Raw genomic sequence first — 15,789 nt, 5'->3', positions numbered from 1 at the left:
TTCAGGAAGCCATCACAGCACACCTCCAATCACAGGCAGTGAGGCATTTCACGACTGGCAGCTGCATATACAGTGGTGTGAAAAAGTGTTTGCCCCCTTCCTCATTTCCTGTTCCTTTGCATGTTTGTCACACTTAAGTGTTTCGGAACATCAAACCAATTTAAACAATAGTCAAGGACAACACAAGTAAACACAAAATGCAATTTGTAAATGAAGGTGTTTATTATTAAAGGTGAAAAAAAATCCAAACCATCATGGCCCTGTGTGAAAAAGTGATTGCCCCCCTTGTTAAAACATACTATAACTGTGGTTGTCCACACCTGAGTTCAATTTCTCTAGCCACACCCAGGCCTGATTATTGCCACACCTGTTCACAATCAAGGCATCACTTAAATAGGAGCTGCTTGACACAGTAAGGTCCACCAGAAGATCCCTAAAAGCTACACATCATGCCGAGACCCAAAGAAATTCAGGAACAATTGAGAAAGAAAGTAATTGAGATCTATCAGTCTGGAAAGGGTTATAAAGCCATTTCCAAAGCTTTGGGAATCCAGCGAACCACAGTGAGAGCCATTATCCACAAATGGCGAAGACATGGAACAGTGGTGAACCTTCCCAGGAGTGGCCGGCCGCCCAAAATTACCCCAAGAGCACAGCGACGACTCATCCAAGAGGTCACAAAAGACCCCACAACAACGTCCAAGGAACTGCAGGCCTCACTTGCCTCAGTTAAGGTCAGCGTTCATGCCTCCACCATCAGGAAAAGACTGGGCAAAAATGGCCTGCATGGCAGAGTTCCAAGGAGAAAACCACTGCTGAGCAAAAAGAACATCAATGCTCGTCTCAATTTCTCCACAACCCATCTTGATGATCCCCAAGACTTTTGGGACAACATTCTGTGGACCGATGAGACAAAAGTGGAACTCTTTGGAAGGTGTGTGTCCAAGTATATCTGGCGTAGAAGGAACACTGCATTTCATAAAAAGAACATTATACCAACAGTAAAATATGGTGGTGGTAGTGTGATGGTCTGGGGCTGTTTTGCTGCTTCAGGACCTGGAAGACTTGCCGTGATAAAAGGAACTATGAATTCTGCTGTCTACTAAGAGATCCTGAAGGAGAATGTCCGACCATCTGTTCGTGTACTCAAGCTGAAACGAACTTGGGTTCTGCAGCAGGACAATGATCCTAAACACACCAGCAAGTCCACCACCGAATGCCTGAAGAAAAACAAAATGAAGACTTTGGAATGGCCTAGCCAAAGTCCTGACCTGAATCCTATTGAGATGTTGTGGTATGACCTTAAAAAGGCCGTTCATGCTCGAAAACCCTCTAATGTAACTGAATTAGGACAATTCTGCAAAGATGAGTGGGCCAAAATTCCTCCAGGACGCTGTAAAAGCCTCATTGCACGTTATCGCAAACGCTTGGTTGCAGTTGTTGCTGCTAAGGGTGGCCCAACCAGTTATTAGGTTTAGGGGGCAATCACTTTTTCACACAGGGCCATGATGGTTTGGATTTTTTTTCACCTTTTAATAATAAACACCTTCATTTACAAATTGCATTTTGTGTTTACTTGTGTTGTCCTTGACTATTGTTTAAATTGGTTTGATGTTCCGAAACACTTAAGTGTGACAAACATGCAAAAGAACAGGAAATGAGGAAGGGGGCAAAGACCTTTTCACACCACTGTACACATGCTGCCAATGATAGGCAGGGGGCAGTGCCAGCTTCATGGTGGGTTCGTTCCGAACACGCCCGAGCCCATTCTTATTTAGGATGTATCTGATCTATAAACCAGAGGCTCTGGATGGACAGTTGGATAAATGTCTCTATATTTAGGATGTATCCGGTCTATAAACCAGAGGCTCTGGATGGACAGTTGGATAAATGGTTCTATATTTAGGATGTATCCGGTCTATAAACCAGAGGCTCTGGATGGACAGTTGGATAAATAGTTCTATATTTAGGATGTATCTGGTCTATAAACCAGAGGATCTGGATGGACAGTTGGATAAATGGTTCTATAGTTAGGATGTATCCGGTCTATAAACCAGAGGCTCTGGATGGACAGTTGGATAAACGGCTCTATATTTAGGATGTATCTGGTCTATAAACCAGAGGCTCTGGGTGGACAGTTGGATAAATGGTTCTATATTTAGGATGTATCCGGTCTATAAACCAGAGGCTCTGGATGGACAGTTGGATAAATGGCTCTATATTTAGGATGTATCTGGTCTATAAACCAGAGGCTCTGGATGGACAGTTGGATAAATGGTTCTATATTTAGGATGTATCCGGTCTATAAACCAGAGGCTCTGGATGGACAGTTGGATAAATGGTTCTATATTTAGGATGTATCCGTTCTATAAACCAGAGGCTCTGGATGGACAGTTGGATAAATAGTTCTATATTTAGGATGTATCTGGTCTATAAACCAGAGGCTCTGGGTGGATAGTTGGATAAATGGCTCTATATTTAGGATGCATCTGGTCTATAAACCAGAGGCTCTGGATGGACAGTTGGATAAATGGTTCTATATTTAGAATGTATCTGGTCTATAAACCAGAGGCTCTGGGTGGATAGTTGGATAAATGGCTCTATATTTAGGATGCATCTGGTCTATAAACCAGAGGCTCTGGATGGACAGTTGGATAAATGGTTCTATATTTAGGATGTATCCGGTCTATAAACCAGAGGCTCTGGGTGGACAGTTGGATAAATGGTTCTATATTTAGAATGTATCTGGTCTATAAACCAGAGGCTCTGGGTGGACAGTCGGATAAATGTCTCTATATTTAGGATGCATCTGGTCTATAAACCAGAGGCTCTGGGTGGATAGTTGGATAAATGTCTCTATATTTAGGATGTATCTGGTCTATAAACCAGAGGCTCTGGGTGGATAGTTGGATAAATGGCTCTATATTTAAGATGCATCTGGTCTATAAACCTGAGGTTCTGGTTGGACAGTTGGATAAATGGTTCTATATTTAGGATTTATTTATCTATATATTATTACGCTCTATATATGTGTGTATCATCATCTGCTGGAGATAAAAGACATCACAGTGACTATGGAGGAAGAGGACGGACATGACGGGAGTTACTGGGTGTAAATATAAAATATCTTATTACCTCCTCTACCGCCGGTTGCAGGAATTTCTCCCTCTGCTTCCCCCAGCTTTCCTCTCTCCCGTGACTTCCTGTCTTTGTTTTGCATCACTTCCTGTCTCCTGCGTTCCACCTGCAATAAGTGAGATCACCACCTTGTGGAGAAAATACAAACTGCAGTCTCTTTTTGTAAATGCTTAAACAGCCGCTTCTTGGTGAGTTTTTCAGTATTGTTGAGCGTATTACAGACAAAAAAAAAAGTAAAACAGATCATTTAAGTTTCTAAAATGCGATTATGTTTAAAATTCACAAAATTAAAAAAACATAAATTAAAAATGGAGTTACAATTTAACAATAGGTATCCAGGGGATATTATGGAACAAAACGGTTACATATTGGGGGGGCACCAGGCAAGGGATTATTCCAATATTAAACCGGGGTGATGCCTGCAACCGTACGCATCACCCCAGTACAGTGTTTTAGAGAAAACAGTTGGCTCTTTAGTGATAACAACTGATGCAGCTAAAAGCCACGTTTTAAAGGGACGATGCTGTGTCCTAGCTGCAGTGGTCAGTGCCTGGATCCTGTGTGGGCACTGCAACGAGCCAGATTGGGCCTGTGATTGGCCACAAAAGGTGAGGCTGAGTCTCAGAACCAAGATACCCCTGAGAAGATGAGCAACACCTGTGAAGTAAGCTGGAGGTTTGTCTTTGGCTGGAGACCTTGTACCCGACAGCACTGTCCAGCCAGAGCCAAAAGATGATCACGTAAGGCCGGCTGTACCCTTTCACCCTTCGAAATCAGGAACAGTCTCTAGAAATCAGAAACAGTCTCTAGAAATCAGAAACAGTCCCTTGAAATCAGGAACAGTCCCTCCAAATCAGGAGCAGTCCCTCCAAATTATGGACAGTCCCTCAAAATCTGTAACAGCCCCTCAAAATCAAAAACAGCCCCTTAAATTAGGAACCATCCCTCGAAATCAGGGACAGTCCCTCCAAATCAGGAACAGCCTCTCAAAAATCAGAAAAAGCCCCTCTAAATCAGGAACAGTCCCTCAAAATCAGGGACAGCCCCTCTAAATCAGAGACAGTCCTTCAAAATCAGGAAAAGACTCTCGAAATCAAGAACAATCTCTCAAAATCAGGAACAGTCCCTTGAAATCAGGAACAGCCCCTCAAAATCAGAAACCGTCCCTCAAAATCAGGAACAGTCTCTAGAAATCAGAAACAGTCCCTCAAAATCAGGAACAGTCCCTCAAAATCAGGAGCAGTCCTTTAAACTCAGAGACAGTCCCTCAAAATCTGGAACAGCCCCTCAAAATCAGGAACAACCCCTTAAATCAGGAACAACCCCTTAAATCAGGAACAGTCCCTCAAAATCAGGAAAAGAGTCTCGAAATCAGGAACAGTCCCTTGAAATCAGGAAAAGACTCTCGAACAAATCAGAGACAGTCCCTCTAAATCAGGAACAACCCCTTAAATCAGGAACAGTCCCTCGAAATCAGAAACAATCTCTCAAAATCAGGAACAGTCCCTTGAAATCAGCAACAGCCCCTCAAAATCAGGGACATTCCCTCGAAATCATAAACAGTCCCACAAAATCAGGGACAGTCCGTCAAAATCAGGAGCAGTCTCTAGAAATCAGAAACAGTCCCTCAAAATCAGAAACAGTCCCTCAAAAATCAGGAGCAGTCCCTTAAACTCAGAGACAGTCCCTCAAAATCTGGAACAGCCCCTCAAAATCAGGAACAGCCCCACCAAATCCAGAACAGTCCCTCGAAATCAGGGAAAGTCCTTCTAAATCAGAAACAGTCCCTCAAAATCAGAAACAGACTCTCGAAATCAGGAACAGACTCTCGAAATCAGGAACAGTCTCTCGAAATCAGGAACAGTCCCTCAAAATCAGGAACAGCCCCTCAAAATCAGGGACAGCCCCTCGAAATCCGAAACAGTCCCTCGAAATCCGAAACAGCCCCTCAAAATCAGGGACAGTCCCTTGAAATCAGACACAGTCCCTCAAAATCAGGAACTGCCTCACAAAATCAGGAAGAACCCCTCAAAATCAGGAACAGCAGTATAGTCAGTGTTTATCTGGCGCTCCAGATGGAGTAATCCTTAGGAGTATAGTCTGTGGCAGTAATATCTGGATTGTGATGTATCCATGGAAAGGGGTATTAAGGGTTAAAAAGAAGGCAGCCATCCTTCAGAGTGTGTCCAGAACTCTGCAAGACATGTAAGGAAAAAACAGGGAGGGGAGGCGCCGACCTGAGTGTAGTATTAAAATTATGACTTTAAAGTGTTTGTATACTCATTTTTTTTTACTTTTACCTACAGGAAAGCCTATAATAAGGCTTACCTGTAGGTAAAAAAAATATCTCCTAAACCTGTTTAGGTGATATTCCCCTCGGTATCCGCCGCTGACTGCAGCGGCGCATGCGCACAAGGGGATTCTCGGCTGAAAGCCCGGCAGTGGCCGGACCTGGCCGGGATGAAATCTCCCGCGCGCATGCGCGGGAGTGACGATATCGCGGCTCTGGCCACTCACAGCGCCGGAGCCGCAATACCCAGAAGAAATGCCGAGGGAGCATGTCAGCTCCCTCTGCGTGGATCTGGCCAGATGTAGGGGCCTCGTTCTAAGGTAAGTATTTCATAATGAGCTAGTATGCGGTGCATACTAGCTCATTATGCCTTTTGCTTTGCAGGTGGCAAAAAAAAAAACATTAGCGGGTTTACTACCGCTTTAATAGGGATAAGATTAAATAGAAGGCCAATAGAAGGAGCAGTCAGCTCCGAGCATGTTGCCTTTCATCACTGAAGCCCTGATTGACAAGATTCCAGCCCTGCCTAGGTCCAGTCAGACGCCAGTGACATCACTTCCTGTTCCATGGTCCATGCTGGTCTGTGTGGAGCTGCTTGGTTCCTTTGCTCCTGGAGAAACACAGTGATCCATTCCAGCCAGCTTTTCAATCCTTTCCAGCTATCCGGAACAGTGGTGGGACCCACAGAGCCACGTGGAATGCCAGGACTGCACTTTACTTTGACGAGCATGCATCTTCTATCATCTTGTAAGTGTTTTTAATCTTATCCTATTAAAGTCATCATTTTAATACTACACTCAGGTCAGCGCCTCCCCCTCCCTGTTTTTTCCTTGAAATCAGGAACAGTCCTTCGAAATCAGGAACAGACCCTCCGAATCCGGAACAGTCCCTTGAAATCAGGGACAGCCCCACCAAATCCAGAACAGTCCCTCGAAATCAAGAACAGTCCCTCGAAATCAAGAACAGTCCCTCGAAATCAAGAACAGACCCTCGAAATCAGGAGCAGACTCTCGAAATCAGGAACAGCCTCTCAAACTTAGAAACAGTCTCTCAAAATCAGGAATGGACTCTCGAAATTAGGAACAGTCTCTCAAAATCATAAACAGCCCTTCGAAATCAGGAACAGTCTCTCGATATCAGGAACAGTCTCTCGATATCAGGAACAGTCTCTCAATATCAGGAACAGTCTCTCAAAATCGGGAACAGACACTTAAAATCGGGAACAGACTCTCAAAATCAGGAGCAGTCTCTCAAAATCAGGAGCAGTCTCTCAAAATCAGGAACAGTCTCTCAAAATCAGGAACAGTCTCTCGATATCAGGAACAGTCTCTCAAAATCGGGAACAGACTCTCAAAATCGGGAACAGTCTCTCAAAATCAGGAACAGACTCTCAAAATCAGGAACAGTCTCTCAAAATCAGGAACAGTCTCTCAAAATCAGTAACAGTCTCTCAAAATCGGGAACAGACTCTCAAAATCGGGAACAGTCTCTCAAAATCAGGAACAGACTCTCAAAATCAGGAACAGTCCTTCGAAATTAGGAACAAACCCTCCGAATCCAGAACAGTCCCTCGAAATCAGAAACAGCCCCTCCAAATCAGGAAGAGCCCCTCGAAATCAGGAACAGTCCCTCGAAATCAGTGACAGCCCCACCAAATCCAGAACAGTCCCTCAAAATCAAGAACAGACCCTCAAAATCAGGTAGAGTCCCTCGAAATCAGCAACAGTCCCTCGAAATCAGCAACAGCCCCTCAAAATCAGGGACAGTCCCTCGAAATCAGAAACAGTCCCTTTGAAATCAGGGACAGTCACTCTAAATCAGGGACAGTTGGGGGACATGGTGTTGTTTACCATTCAACAACAAGCTTAGTGCCTCTCCTGTGTTATTCTTCTCAGTGTTAATTCTGACTATATCCACCGGACACTCAAGAGGGAAACAAACACTCCATTTTACTTCCCATAGTCTTGTCTTTAATAAAACTGTTGTTTTTTCAAATTAGATTTTCTGTTCTTTAGTTTTCCTTATTGATCAGTTTTCAAACAAAATCAAATCCGTTTCATTATATTTCTTTACTGTTAAAGCGGGGTTCCACCCTCCTGTGTCACAGTTTGCACCTTTCAGGGGGGAGGGGGGTGCAGATACCTGTCTAAGACAGGTATTTGCACCCACTTCCGGGCATAGACTCCCACAGGAGTCTGTGCTTCTACCTGTCCCTGCGCGCTGTCTGCTGGGACACAAACAGGTCCCAGAGACAGCGCAGATCACTCCCATTGCGCTGCGTGACTCGTGCATGCGCAGTAGGGAACCGGGAAGTGAAGCCGCAATGCTTCACTTCCTGATTCCCTCACGTAAAATGGCAGCGGCAGCAGCCGAGCGATCGATCGGTCTCGGCTGCCGACATCGCTGGACCCTGGGACAGGTGAGTGTCCATTTATTAAAAGTCAGCAGCTGCAGTATTTATAGCTGCTGGCTTTTAATAATTTTCTTTCCAGTGAAATCCCTCTTTAAAGCGGTATTTCAGCCCTAAAAAAAATTTTTTAAAAGTCAGCAGCTGAAACAAAAGTAGCTGCTGACTTTTAATAAGGATACTTACCTTTCCAGGGTGCCCGTGATGTCGGCTGCCGAGGCTGACATGTCCCTCGGCTCTCGGGTCCCAGCGCTGCCATCCTCACTAAGAGAAAGAGGCAGTGGAGCCTTGCGGTTTCACTGCCCGTTTCCTACCGCGCATGCGCGAGTCGCGCGGCGCTTTGTGAATGGGACGCTCTGTGTTAGGGAACACACAGTTCCCAGAACACAGCGCGCCCCATTACCCAGAAGACAACGCGGAGGAGGCGAGAAGACGAAGATCACAGAGGAGCAGGAAGAAGGCAGATTAGGAAGACTGCCTAGCAACAGGGATTTCTGGGCAGGTAAAAAAAAATGTTTTTCAAATTTTTTTTAAATGTTTTTTTTAAGAATATTAATGCTTTTTTTTTTTAGGGTGGCCCTCCACTTTAAGTATTGAAGAGCAACGTAGGTGTCAGTTTCTTTATTTTCCAGTAGGTGGACATATCACATATTGTCAATGGAAAGCAGAAACAGGAAGTGATGTAAAGTGGAAACAGGAAGTGATGGCACATATAAAGGGGAAGTTGTGGGTGAGCAGTGAGTTGGGAGGAAGTAGAGAGGAGACATTGCTGAGACTGGCAGCAGAGGAGGTAATAAGATATTATTTTATATTTACACCCAGTAATCCCCCCCGTCATGTCCGTCCTCTTCCTCCATAGTCACTGTGATGTGTTTTATCTCCTGCCGATGATGATACCCATATACTGTATATATAAAGCGATTTATCCAACTATCCAGAGCCTCTGTCAGAACTTTTTGCAGATATTTTTCATCCCAATACAGTCCAGATAATTCTCATTTTATTTTTCATCTACAGAGAGGGGCTTCCTGTATAGATCACATGAGAAACTCAGTGAGGATGGAGGAGGACCGGAGTCACATGACTGAGAGGATATTGAACCTCACCCTGGAGATCATCTACCTGCTGACCGGAGAGGTGAGGAGGATTCTGGGAGGTCACATGACATCGCTCTTATTTCTATTAATAAAACACGGACCTGACCGGAGAGGTGAGGAGGATTCTGGGAGGTCACATGACATCACTCTTATCTCTATTAATGAAACACAGACCTGACCGGAGGGGTGAGGAGGATTCTGGGAGGTCACATGACATCACTCTTATCTCTATTAATAAAACACAGACCTGACCGGAGAGGTGAGGAGGATTCTGGGAGGTCACATGACATCACTCTTATCTCTATTAATAAAACACAGACCTGACTGGGAGATTCTGCGAATGTCACTGAATGTATTTAGTAATCATTCACATTTCTCATGATGTCCCCCAATAGGATTACACAATAGTGAAGAAGACATCTGGTGAGTATGTGACCTCCAGTAGACGTTATCATGTGTCAGAAGAACAGAGAGGAACCCCGAGACACATCAATGTCCCTTCATCTGTGTTCCTGCCTCCTTTATGTGACAAGAAGAAGATTCTAGAGGTCATCAAAAAGATGATGGAGCTGCTGACAGGAGAGGTGAGCGGTGCCGGGAATTCTGGGACATTATCCAGTAACAGACAAGGGATGTGTCTGGATGGTGACTGTATCATTGTGTGTGTCAGGTTCCTATAAGGTGTCAGGATGTCACTGTCTATTTCTCCATGGAGGAGTGGGAGTATTTAGAAGGACACAAGGATCTCTACAAGGACGTCATGATGGACAATCAGCCGCCCCTCACATCACCGGGTAAGAGGAGACTTTATTGTAAAGGAGAGAGCAGTACGGAGGCTCCACCTAGATCCCCCATCATCTGATAAACTCATAGAGGTTGGTTTACTAAAACCAGAGAGTGCTAAATCTGGTGCAGCTCTGCAGATAAACCAATCAACTTCCAAGTTTTTTTTGTCAAAGCTTAATTCAACAAGCTGAAGTTAGAACCTACCATGCACAGCTGCACCAGATATTGCACACTCTCGTTTTAGTAAATCAATCCCATAGAAACAATGTATGTCAGTGTCAGTGTGTGTGTTTCCTACAGATGGATCCAGTAATGGGAACCCACCAGAGAGATGTCCCCGTCCTCTGTATTCCCGGGATTCCACACAGGAAGGTCACACCATCCCCCACCATCATCAGGTAGGTGGGACTGAGCTTGTAGACCTAAAAGTGTATTCTAAGCTATGAAAAGACATTCTTCAATGTAGTCTCATGACCCTTTTTATCAATATACGCTATCATCTTTGGGGTTTAGGGTGAAGAAGTGAAAGAAATCAAAGTTGAGATTAAAGAAGAAGAGAGGTTGGTGAGTGGAGATCAGCAGTCTATGGAGGAGGGGGAGATGATTAGGAAAAGTAAACAGGAGGAATCTTCTCTACATATGGACACAAGTAAGTCATAAACACTAAATGTAAAAACCATTGACATTTTCACTTTACTTCTATGAGTATGAAGTTTTGTATTTACATTCTTACATATAACATATAACATATGTCCATTGAGTTCACCCTTAAAAAAAAAAAAAAAAAAAAAAGAAAAATAATGTTCCCAACAAATGAGGAGGAGATACTGTACACCATATGAAAGGTCCATCTCCATTCCTCAATATAACGTCATGTTCCCAACAAATGAGGAGGAGATACTGTACATCATATGAAAGGTCCATCTCCATTCCTCAATATAACGTCATGTTCCCAACAAATGAGGAGGAGATACTGTACACCATATGAAAGGTCCATCTCCATTCCTCAATATAACGTCATGTTCCCAACAAATGAGGAGGAGATACTGTACACCATATGAAAGGTCCATCTCCATTCCTCAATATAACGTCATGTTCCCAACAAATGAGGAGGAGATACTGTACACCATATGAAAGGTCCATCTCCATTCCTCAATATAACGTCATGTTCCCAACAAATGAGGAGGAGATACTGTACACCATATTAGAGGCCGGCCGATATATCGGCCGATATTTGCCGTTTTTTAAATAATCGGCATCGGCCGATTGTGCTGATAAAAAGCCGATATAGAACTGCAGCGGGACTTTGAAATGACTTCTGTAAGAAGTCAGTGTGAGTTGTCTGAGTCGTCATAGCAACACTTTCCTCCTCTCTGGGCAGACTGCCAAGAAAAGAACTAAATGATACAATGTTTACACTTGAATGAATGAAGTCATCTCTGTGTAGAAGTTCTCAGTTTAACCATTTAAAGACTAAATCTTTTCTGACACTTGTTGCTTACAAGTAAAAATCCTGTATTTTCTGCCAGAAAATCACTTATGCCCCGTACACACGAGCGGACTTTTCGACATCCAAACTCCAACGGACTGAGTCCGTCAGACTATCCGATCGTGTGTGGGCTGCAACGGACTTTAGCTTTGCTAAAGTCTGACGGACTTTAGAAATGAAGCATGCTTCAAATTTTCCCGACGGAACTCCGCCGGACCCGGTCCCCTTCGAAAAATTCGCTCGTGTGTGTGCTACTCCGACGGACTAAAACCGACGCTAGGGCAGCTATTGGCTACTGGCTATGAACTTCCTACGTCGAATCCAGTCGTACGTCATCACGTTCGAATCCGTCGGAGTTTAGTGTGATCGTGTGTGGCCAAGTCCGTTCGGCCGAAAAGTCTGTCAGAACTCCGTCGGAACTCCGGCAGAACTCCTTTGGAAGTCTGTCGGACATAAGTCCTCTCGTGTGTACGGGGCATTAGACCCCCCAAAAATTATATATATTTTTTTAGCAGAGATCCTAGGGAATAAAATAGTGGTTGTTGCAATATTTTATGTCACACGGCATTTGCACAGAGGTCTTTCAAATGCATTTTTTTGGGAAAAAAATACACTATTTAAAAATAAAATAAAAACAGTAAAGTTAGCCCATTTTTTTTTTTTTCGTCCAAAAGTTTTGACTACCTGTTTTTATTTAATACATAGGTTTTTTTATTTTTTTTTTTTTTTTTTATCTAAATCATACATACAAGTAAACTGATTGGAGGTTTGTTTTGTTTAATAAATGTTTAAATGTAAGAAATTTTCTGTATCACTTATGAAGGCTGCTTTCACACTGGAGCGTTGATGGTAAAACGCAAGTTTTAGCGGCTCTTTACCATCATTTTAGCGGTGCTATTTGGCTGCTAGTGGGGCACATATAACCCAGCTAGCGGCCAAGGAAGAGGTTAAATGCGCCCATGAAGCACCGCTGCCAAATTGCATTGCATGCGCTTCGGCAGTGGTGCCCATTCATATCAATGGGCAGGAGTGGTGGAGGAGCGGTATACACCACTCCAAACGTGCTGCTTGCAGGACTTTTTTTTAAGATCCTGCCAGCGCATCGCCTCAGTGTGAAAGCACTCTGCCTTTCACACAGACTGCAGGGGAGTCATTTTGCAGGCACTTTACAGGCGCTATTTTTAGCCCAAAAGCGCCTGAAAAACGCCCCAATGGGAAAGGTGTGTTAGATCAAGGGGGATTAAAAAAAATAATAATAATAAATAAAAAAGGAAAAAAATAAATAAATAAAATAAAAATCGGCCTAACATATCGGCCCAAAAAAATCGGCATCATATATCGGCTATCGGCCGCCATGATTTCTAAATATCGGCATCGGCATCGGCCAGAGAAAAACCCATATCGGTCGACCTCTACACCATATGAAAGGTCCATCTCCATTCCTCAATATAACGTCATGTTCCCAACAAATGAGGAGGAGATACTGTACACCATATGAAAGGTCCATCTCCATTCCTCAATATAACGTCATGTTCCCAACAAATGAGGAGGAGATACTGTACACCATATGAAAGGTCCATCTCCATTCCTCATTATAACGTCATGTTCCCAACAAATGAGGAGGAGATACTGTACACCATATGAAAGGTCCATCTCCATTCCTCAATATAACGTCATGTTCCCAACAAATGAGGAGGAGATACTGTACACCATATGAAAGGTCCATCTCCATTCCTCAATATAACGTCATGTTCCCAACAAATGAGGAGAAGATACTGTACACCATATGAAAGGTCCATCTCCATTCCTCAATATAACGTCATGTTCCCAACAAATGAGGAGGAGATACTGTACACCATATTAAAGGTCCATCTCCATTCCTCACTATAACGTCATGTTCCCAACAAATGAGGAGGAGATACTGTACACCATATGAAAGGTCCATCTCCATTCCTCAATATAACGTCATGTTCCCAACAAATGAGGAGGAGATACTGTACAGCATATGAAAGGTCCATCTCCATTCCTCCTGGAGGATGCTCCAGACTTGGCTACATGTTGTGAAGCTTTTTTTCCTGACCATGAAAATAATTCTGTGATCACCCATCACAATTGATTGCTGTATGACCATATACCAACATATATGAATCCTTAATGTTATTTTTGAACTAAGCTGAACTAGGAGCGCAGATCACACGAAGCCCGACGCACATGCGTCTTTTGGGGAGTTTCAGGGTACAGACAACAGGGTAACCAGTCCACAGCACAAACAGAAGGCACAGCAAGGGAGAGGGATCTTCAGGATGGCAATCTGGGACAGCAAAAGGGGGGGATAGCCCACAGGGGGATAGAAATCCAGGACACCCAGGCAGAGATTGGCACTGCAGGGTTAGCAGTCCTCGGTACACAGGCAGAATGGAATTTGGCACAACAGGGTTTAAAGTCCTTGGCACAGGCAGAGTTTGGCACAGCAGGGGTTAACGGCCCTTGGCACATGGGCAGAACGGAGTTTAGCACAACGGGGGTTAAATTCCTTGGCACAAGGGGACTTCTGGCACGGTAATAGTTAAAGCGGAGTTTCACCCGTTTTTGTGTTTAGCAGCTAAAGTGTCCCATGGTCCAGCAATGCGGCCACCCGAGCCTCGGTTCTCTCCCTCTCCTCTCAACAGTGCCGGCATCACTACTGTGGGCTCCTGGCTGTGCCAGCTTGTGGCTTCACAGCCAGGTGCGCACTGTGCGTGCGTGAGTCGTGCTGTGCGTCCTGAGTGGCTGGGCAATCTTCTGGGACCTGTGACATATCCCAGAAGATTGCAGGGAAGGAGGGGCTGCCTAGGTAAACCGAGCGGAAGTGGGAGCTGGGTACCTGTGAAAATTAGGTACCCGCTCCCCCCTCAAAAAAATGACATGCCAAATGTGGCATGTCAGGGGGTCAAGATTCGTTAAAGCGGGAGTCCGCCGTTTTTTTTTTTTTGTTTTTTTTTTTTAAAGCCAGCAGCTACAAATACTGCAGCTGCTGACTTTTAAAATAATGACACTTACCCGCCCAGCGCGCCCGCGATGTCGGCACCTGAAGCCGATCTCTCGATCGTCTCTCGGGTGCTGCCGCCGCCATCTTGGCTATGGGAATCAGGAAGTGGAGCCTTGCGGCTTCATTTCCCGGTTCCCTACTGCGCATGCGCGAGTCGCGCTGCGCAATAAGGATGGTCCCCGCTGTCTCTGGGATCCGTGTGTTTCCCAGCAGACAGCGGGGGACCTTAGGAAAGGGGCGTAGATATCTGCGGACAGGGGCGTATATTCTGCAGATATCTAAGCGGGAAGTGGGTGCAGATACCTGTACTGTACAGGTACCTGCACCCCCCCCCTCCCCCCTGAAAGATGCCAATTGTGGCGCCGGAGGGGTGGGAGGGTTCCAATGAGCGGAAGCTCCACTTTAGGGTGGATCTCCGCTTTAAGGACTCATCAGCCAGCAGCAGCAGTGTATCCAGGTGTTGGGGCTCCAGGACTGACATGGAGGCAGGTCAGGCAGGGCTCTCCAGGATGTACTGGGGTCTAGGAGGGTTTGCCCGCAGTTCACGACCACCCACAGCACAGCAGCACAGTGAGGGGCAGGGAAGAATGTACACTTGGCTGTGCCCCATTCTGGCATTTATTGCCGGATCCAGACACGCTCTGGTTTCCAGGCAGCCCGATGCTTGGCATCGTGTTGCCCTGGCCACGTGCTCTGCCCCGGGTCCCACCTAGGGAGCACGGTCTTTGTCTGCAGCAGGCACAGAGCACAGTGCCAGCAGGGAAGCGCCGTACCCGCCGAGACAGGACGAAGGGGCGTGTGCGGCGACAGACCTGTAAGCCCTTGTACACACGGTCGGAGAATCCGTCGGAATGTGTCCTATCGGACCGGTTTGTCGGATAATCCGACTGTGTGTGGTATGCATCGGACTGATTCCATCGGAATATCCGTCGGACCCAATTTTCCAGCTTGTTGGAAATATTTTCTGACCAACTGGTCCGATAGGACATACTCCGATCATGTGTAGAGAATTTTGATCGGACAAAGTGCCACGCATGCTCAGATCAAATTCCTACATCAAAGCTATTGGCTACTAGCCTGAATGTAGTCCCATCGTAATGAAATTACGTCATCACGTTCTGAAAGATCCGATTTTTCGACAACTTTGTCCGACCGTGTGTATGCGACAGTTTCGGACAAGATCCGAGGGGCAAAATCCGACGGATTTGGTTGTCGAAATCTCCGACCGTGTGTAGAGGGGCTAAGACTGCATGTAGGGAATCCACATGCAGGAACGGTGGGGGAAGTGGACTTCCCGGCGCTCGGCCGGGAGAAGAAAGGGGAGTCCTCCCTGGCACCTGCCCAGCACAGACAGTTGTTGGGTTGCTTGGAGAGCGTGGGGGGAACATGATGGCTGTAGGGACAAGGTGGCAAAGGCCGGTGCTGGGGAAAGCAGGGGGCAATCAGGTGGAGTAGGGTCCCTGTGACAAATACCTTTTACCACTTCAGCCCTGGAAGGATTTGCCCCCTTAATGACAAGACCGTTTTTTTGGGGATTCGGCGCTGCATCGGTTT

The 15,789-nt window shown here is 45.4% G+C and overlaps 2 protein-coding genes across 3 annotated transcripts in view; one reads left to right on the top strand and one right to left on the bottom strand.

Annotated features, from left to right (window-relative positions):
- LOC143955185 (uncharacterized) overlaps window positions 1-3,209 on the bottom strand; it is a 54,118-nt gene extending 50,909 nt beyond the window's left edge. Inside the window, exon 1 of the mRNA XM_077465276.1 lies at window positions 3,136-3,209. The gene's annotated coding sequence lies outside the window, so the exon portion shown is untranslated. The remainder of the gene's footprint in view (window positions 1-3,135) is intronic.
- LOC143956233 (uncharacterized) overlaps window positions 1-15,789 on the top strand; it is an 89,848-nt gene that overhangs the window by 70,199 nt on the left and 3,860 nt on the right. The window contains exons 1-6 of one of the 2 annotated variants that reach the window (XM_077466411.1): window positions 8,524-8,625; window positions 8,853-8,972; window positions 9,328-9,516; window positions 9,603-9,726; window positions 10,019-10,116; window positions 10,232-10,367. In XM_077466411.1, coding sequence (XP_077322537.1) covers window positions 8,539-8,625; window positions 8,853-8,972; window positions 9,328-9,516; window positions 9,603-9,726; window positions 10,019-10,116; window positions 10,232-10,367 — 754 coding nt within the window. In that variant the 5' untranslated portion in view covers window positions 8,524-8,538. Of the gene's footprint in view, window positions 1-8,523; window positions 8,626-8,852; window positions 8,973-9,327; window positions 9,517-9,602; window positions 9,727-10,018; window positions 10,117-10,231; window positions 10,368-15,789 lie in introns of those variants that run through there. The other variant, XM_077466412.1, reaches the window with a different exon arrangement.

The sequence above is a fragment of the Lithobates pipiens genome, unplaced genomic scaffold (assembly GCF_037356315.1).
Source record: "Lithobates pipiens isolate NorthernLeopardFrog02 unplaced genomic scaffold, aLitPip1_a1.2 Scaffold_35, whole genome shotgun sequence".
Lineage (NCBI taxonomy): Eukaryota > Metazoa > Chordata > Amphibia > Anura > Ranidae > Lithobates > Lithobates pipiens.
The sequence above is the reverse complement of the archived record's forward strand: the minus strand, read 5'-3'. Positions and strand labels throughout refer to the sequence as shown.